The following is a 6000-nucleotide window of genomic DNA, read 5'->3' on the forward strand; positions in this document are numbered from 1 at the left end:
CTCACTCATTTAGACCACAACAGCTTACTGAATACCTAGTCAAGGCCCACTGGGGAAACAACCGTGCGTAAGAAAAACCTGCCCTCACAGAGCTGACATTCTTACATTTGTGGGAGAGGGAGAAAGACAGACAACAAACACACAGTAAACCACCAGGTAAAGTTTTATATGTAAGGGGTAGAACATAACCCCTGGGGCGAGGCGTGGTCAGATAACTAGGGAAAACCCTGTCTGAAGCCTTACCATTGACTCAGAGAGCCTGAATGCAGGGAGACAACAAGGCAGGAGACCAGAGGAACAGTGTTTCAGACAGAGGGAACAGCAGGTGCCCCAATGCGGCAACAAGTGTGGTGTCTTAAATGACTGTGGACAGTCTGCCGCTGCCATTCGCCCGCCTCCACTGCACCTTAGTGCTGCGGTGTAATTGCTGCTTACACATCAATTCTGCCACTAGGCTGAGCCCCCTCGAGGCTAGGGGCTGTGTACCTCCCTTCTGCACTCACTCAGTCACACAGCACTCGTTGGTTAGTGCATCTATATGCTCAGTATCCTCTTAAGCAATGAGCGTACAGGGAAGAACTACATCAATAACGCTCTGCCTTCGGGAGTTTACAAGGAATAGCACTGGGCATAGAGTAAGTGCTCAGAAAATATGTGGAGTTTCGCTGGCCTGTGCCATGCCGAGCCCTGCCCTTCCTTCCTCATTTGCCTGAAGGTCCCCGCCTTTCAATTCTTCCTGCTACCTGCCTCTCCTGCTCCACACCAGACTGTCCACAATGGCTCCTAGAGCCTCCCCACATTCTCTCCCCTCGCCTTTGCATGCAGTCTACTCTACCGAAACGCTCTCCTCGCCTGCATCTTCACCAGACTAACTGCTGGTATCATTTCCCAAATTTTCATCAGTATATTGATTTTACCATTTGCTCAACATGCACCAGTCTCTCAAGTTCCTAAGGCAAAATGATGCCATCAAATAACAAAAAGTGATGCATCAATGACAATTGCAGATTGAGTACTACAGAGAGCTGAAGGACAACTGATCTGAGGTCACTTGTGTAACTCCTTTCCCTTCCCAGAATACGACACATTGCAGTGATTTTCTGGGCGCTGTGCCTACAGAATTCGGCCAGGGTACAAGGGCAGCAAAGCCCTCACCACTGTGAGTATGGCCACCCCTCACCCACACACAAAAGGAACGTTTCATTTACAGTAAACAAAACGAATTTGGCACAGGAGCCATCACTTAGAGGTCTTCCCCACTCAGAAGGTCAACCATGTAGCATCTAAATTATTTGAGATGGATTTCCTTTTCTAACAGCAAAAATTGCAGCTGTACTTCATTGGGAAAAAAAAAGTCAGATATTTATTTTTCGAGGCAAGAAGGCAGATATAGGTTAAGTCACAACTTCCAGTGCAGCTTTCACAGAATCATTTAGCTGATAAGAACTTGCATGTAACCTTTAGTCCTTCACTTCTAAAAGGCACACATCCATCTTTCTCCTCCCACTTCCGGAAAGAGCAGAAAATGAAGCTGGCGCCATCCGTTTTGAAGTATACAACAGCAGGGGCATGGGTTTAAGCAGTTTCCTTCAACAATGTACATTTCTCTCCAAGATCCTGGACAGATGCTCTAGGCTCCGTGAAGAACCACACAATGATTCTATAGAGAGGGCCTGCAAGGCAGTGTTTCCCACGTCTCTGCTTCTCTTACAACGGAAGAGCTCTGTGAACTTCACCCAGCCATTATGAGAGGGGAAATGTACTAAAAGGGAACGATACCGTGCATGGAATTACCACAAACCTGTTTAATTAAACTCGGAGCCCTCAGCCCTGTGGATTTCCCTAAGATGTGACCAGTGGAATGGGTCATCTCTGCCAGGGCTGTGCCTGCTGCTGCACTGCCATGTTCCACAGCGCCCTGTGCTCCTGGCTGACTATCTGCTTACGGCAACATGGCCCATCGGCCAGAATCTGCGGGTGGGAGAAAACGTCTAACAATGCAGATCTTTACTGGAGTGTTAAGCTCACTGAACAACACTACCCCCCGCCCCGCCCAAGTTTCAAGACCAGTCTAGATTTGTAATAGAACGCACAGTGCAGTAATGAAATGCCTGATCTTCCAGGCCAGGATTGCAATTCAGACCCAGTTGCTGTTTGCCAGCTAAGTAACTTTGTACAAGTCACTTAACCACTCTAAGGTCTTAGAAACACCTGATCGGACCCTGGAAGTCCCACATGCTCTGGACCCCGCTGACGCCTCAGAGTATTATTAGTACCACCACTTCCCCGCCTTTGACGGCCTGACATGCTGAGCTCAAGGGCCTTTGCACCTGCTGTCCTCTCTAACATACTCTCCCCAGTTTCACCTGGCTGGCTACTTGTCATTACTCAGGTCTCAGCTCAAATGTCAAAAAGTCCCCGCCAGACCCCATAAACATCATGAGCCGTTATGTGAGTGCAATTGTATAATTTCATTTACATAAAGGACAAAAAGGAACAAACCCAGTGAACTGTGGTGTAAGTCAGGGGGCTGGTTACCCTTTTCAGGGTGGAGGTAGTGAATGGAGGGAGATCAGGGGAACCTCTGGGTTACTACTACTAGATGAAGAACTAAATCATTCAGTTCTTCATCTGGATTTGGTTACCTGGGCGTGTTCAGTTTGTGGAAACACAGCAAGTTGCTCACTTATAATATATACATTTTTATATGTATAAGTGTTATATTACAATAAAAAAGTTAACTAAAACAAAAAACCACCTTGTCAAACTGGTTTTCCTTGATCTAATCTACACCACCTTCTTGGCTAAGCTATTCATTCTCCATCCCCTGACCCTATTTTATTTTCTTCATAGCATTTGTCATTGGCTGAACTCATCTTCATTATTGTTTATGTATGTACAATCTAGCCCTTTCCCCACTCCCATTAAAACAAAGTATCATGTGGCCAAGGACTTGCTGACCACCCCCAAATCTCAGCACCTGGAACAGTCCTGCTCTGGTACAGGCTGAATAAAAAAATGTATGTAAAATAAGAAACAGCGAAAGTGGGTCCTTTAAGGATATAACAGCAATCAAAAATCAAAACAGTGAAGCCAAGAGCAGAGGAAATAAAAAATGTCAATGCCATTAAGCATTAGGAGATGTGTCAAATGTAATTTAACTATGGGGAGGGGCTAGAGTGTCATTCTATGTGCACCTTTGTGAGAATGGTTAACATTACTTCTGAAAGAAGAAACTGGGTCTTTTATCTCTGCACATCCAACAGTTTTGCTCAAGGCCTGCTACAAAATAGGTCTGAGCCCAGAGTGGCAAGAGATTTCTGAGACACTTGGTGAAGATTAAGTTTTGTGGAAAAAGTGGGTGATATTCCATTGTAATGTCTGCCATCAGAATGGGAGTAAGTAGGCACAACATCCAAGCCGACTTAGATGAAGCAGATACTAAGAAACATCCAAGAATTTGAAGAGTTCCTTGTAAGTCACAAGCAATACTCACCTATTTTTTTTTTTTTGCCAATTCTAAGATTCCTTTATAAAGCAAAAATGTGTAGTAGTGCTAATGTCTTGGATGTTATATAGTTGCTACTAGTATGCAGACTAACTTACATGCTGGCAAAATATATTTTTGGGAGCAAATCTATACTCACAAAGCTACAGCTTGGTATAATGGAAACTTCAAAGTAAACCTTTATTCTGGAATCAGCTCTGCCACAAACTCTCTTTATAACCTTACACAAGTCATGGAACCTCTTTAGGCCTCAATTTTTCTACCTGTGAAATGAGCTGGTTGGACTAGATGCTTGCTAATGCCCATTTTCCAGTTCTTGGACCCTGTGTATTAGTCTTGGCTTTAAAAAATTATTCTCATCTTCTAAGCCTTCTGTTTACAGGATAAGAAATCATCCACAACTATGTAAATCAAGCTTTGCAGATGGAATGAGGTAAGAGATCCTTTCACCCAGTCTTCTTGCCAAACCAAGGGTTTATCTATCCCCAGATTCTCTAGTGTTGCGTTCAGGCTCCCATTTCTTGGTTGGGCAAGAAGCCCTATCATACTTCGGCTAAACACGTGGCTTTCGCTGTACAATTACTTCCTTTGCTTGAGTTTTCACTGTTGTCGGCCCCATGTTTCTCATCAATTCAAGCCTACTCATAGTTAGCACCACAATTCTTGTTTTTTGTTACACTTAAATAATGAATAGGACTTGATCACCTGGAGGTATTCTCCTCACTCTATTACAATAGTTACTAGTGATTTTAATTAGAAAAAACGGTCATTCCTTTTGCTATCCCACCATACAGTCAAGTGCCTATTAAGGATATTATTGTAATAAGTATTGGCACCTTTTAAATTTACATTAACAAAAAGGGAGAAATGAGAAGTCAGGAAATGAAAGGAGAAAAAAAGAAAAAGGAAAAAAACTCATAGATGTCATCATTAACCAAAGCTTATAGTAACTCAAAAAATCATTAGTAGCTATCTTTAAAATTTCCTTAAAAACTGTACTATGCATATCCTGCTTAAAACTGCATGGGTGATAATTTGCATCTCTTCAACTAAAAATGGGAAAATGGACAATGGCATTGCTCTGCTGTGCCTGAGCCCCACACTGCCCTTTCTTTAAAAGGGGAGACTATCTACCGAGAAGAATCCTTAAGCGATTTCTCCAAAAGTCATCACCAACTCCTGCCTCCCCACAGGCCTTCTGACTGCTGTCACTATTGCCATCAGCAGAAGGTAAACTCTACTGGAGGCCAATTTCTAATAGCTGATATTCAGCATCCAAAAAACCGCCAGGGCTTTTATTCCCTCCATATAAGCAAGGAGAAAGTAGACAGGGCCAATGCTCTTACGTGTTTTAGTGACAGGGCTGATTTTTCATTGAAAAGAGAAAGGAGTGCGGTTCCCACTTTTCTCCTTGACCCCGCATTTCACCAGCTCAGGCACTCCCAAAGTCTACAAAAGCAGACAGCCTGCAGAAAGTTCACTCTCCGAGGTGAGCTACTAATTAACACCAGCTAGGTTAGGTCTCTAGGTAAGTTCATCACGTGGCCTAACAATTGCGCTCAGGAATAGGGATGTCTGAAAAGCACAACTGGCAAAGCTGATATAATAAAACCTCAGGACTCCAAAACCCTGTGCGAAGAACTTGTACTGAACTTGCACGCAGAGCGTGGTGCAGAGCCAGGCGCCTTCCGCGCGGGCGCGGGGCACCGACACCTGCTGACAGTTGTGCGGTTCCCTTTCAGAGGCAGGCCGGGCTGTCGTTCCCCATCGGCCCGGGCTCCACACCCGAGGGAGCGGAGGGCGCCGGAGGGCCCTCGTGCGCCTCCACGCAGCACCGCGCGTCGCCTCCAGAGGTGCAGCGCCCGAGCGGTGGCGCCGCCGGGACCAGGAGGGAGACAGGAAGAGGAGGAGGGACAGGAGGACCCGGGCCGGCGGGCGCCCAGTCAGCGCCCTGCCCGCGGCCCTGCCTCGGGGCCCGCTCACCTGAGACCTGGTCGCCAGGAGCGGGGGCCGGAGCGCCAGGTCTCGCAGAAGTTTCCGTGCGTGCGCTGCCACGGGGGACGCCATCTTAAACAGGAAACCCGGCGCGGGGAGCCGGCCAGCGAGACCGCAGGGGGAAGAGAGGGAGGGGAGGAGGCGGGCCCCGGCGGCCCCCGGGCCCGCCCCCAGCCGGTGCTGGGAGCGGAGGGACGCGGCTGTGCCCGCGGGGCGAGCACCTGGCTGCCGTTCCAGGGCCGGTCCCCCGCCCGCGGGCGCTACGGGAGCCGCCAAGCCCTGGGCCAACTCTGGCCCCAAGTTCGCCTTTAGCATTCAGAGGCCCGCTGGGCTTCTCTCTGTACTATTCGGGGATACTGTTGTTTTGGAGCAAAAACAAATACAGAGCCCTGTGCTCACGGGGCTCAAACTGAACCGGTGGGCCAACAGACAAGCGAGTAGTAGTCATTGCAGTGAATGCTCAAAAGACCGAGCACGGGGCTGGCGCCATCCATCAG

The 6000-nt window shown here is 47.4% G+C and overlaps 1 protein-coding gene across 2 annotated transcripts in view; it reads right to left on the reverse strand.

Moving 5' to 3' along the window:
- The window catches only part of SUCLG2 (succinate-CoA ligase GDP-forming subunit beta), a 261384-nt gene extending 255652 nt beyond the window's left edge, over window positions 1-5732 (reverse strand). Inside the window, exon 1 of one of the 2 annotated variants that reach the window (XM_033132931.1) lies at window positions 5492-5732. In XM_033132931.1, coding sequence (XP_032988822.1) covers window positions 5492-5575 — 84 coding nt within the window. In that variant the 5' untranslated portion in view covers window positions 5576-5732. The remainder of the gene's footprint in view (window positions 1-5491) is intronic. The other variant, XM_033132929.1, reaches the window with a different exon arrangement.
- Window positions 5733-6000: the final 268 nt, after the last annotated feature.

The sequence above is a fragment of the Rhinolophus ferrumequinum genome, chromosome 17, assembly GCF_004115265.2.
Source record: "Rhinolophus ferrumequinum isolate MPI-CBG mRhiFer1 chromosome 17, mRhiFer1_v1.p, whole genome shotgun sequence".
NCBI lineage: Eukaryota > Metazoa > Chordata > Mammalia > Chiroptera > Rhinolophidae > Rhinolophus > Rhinolophus ferrumequinum.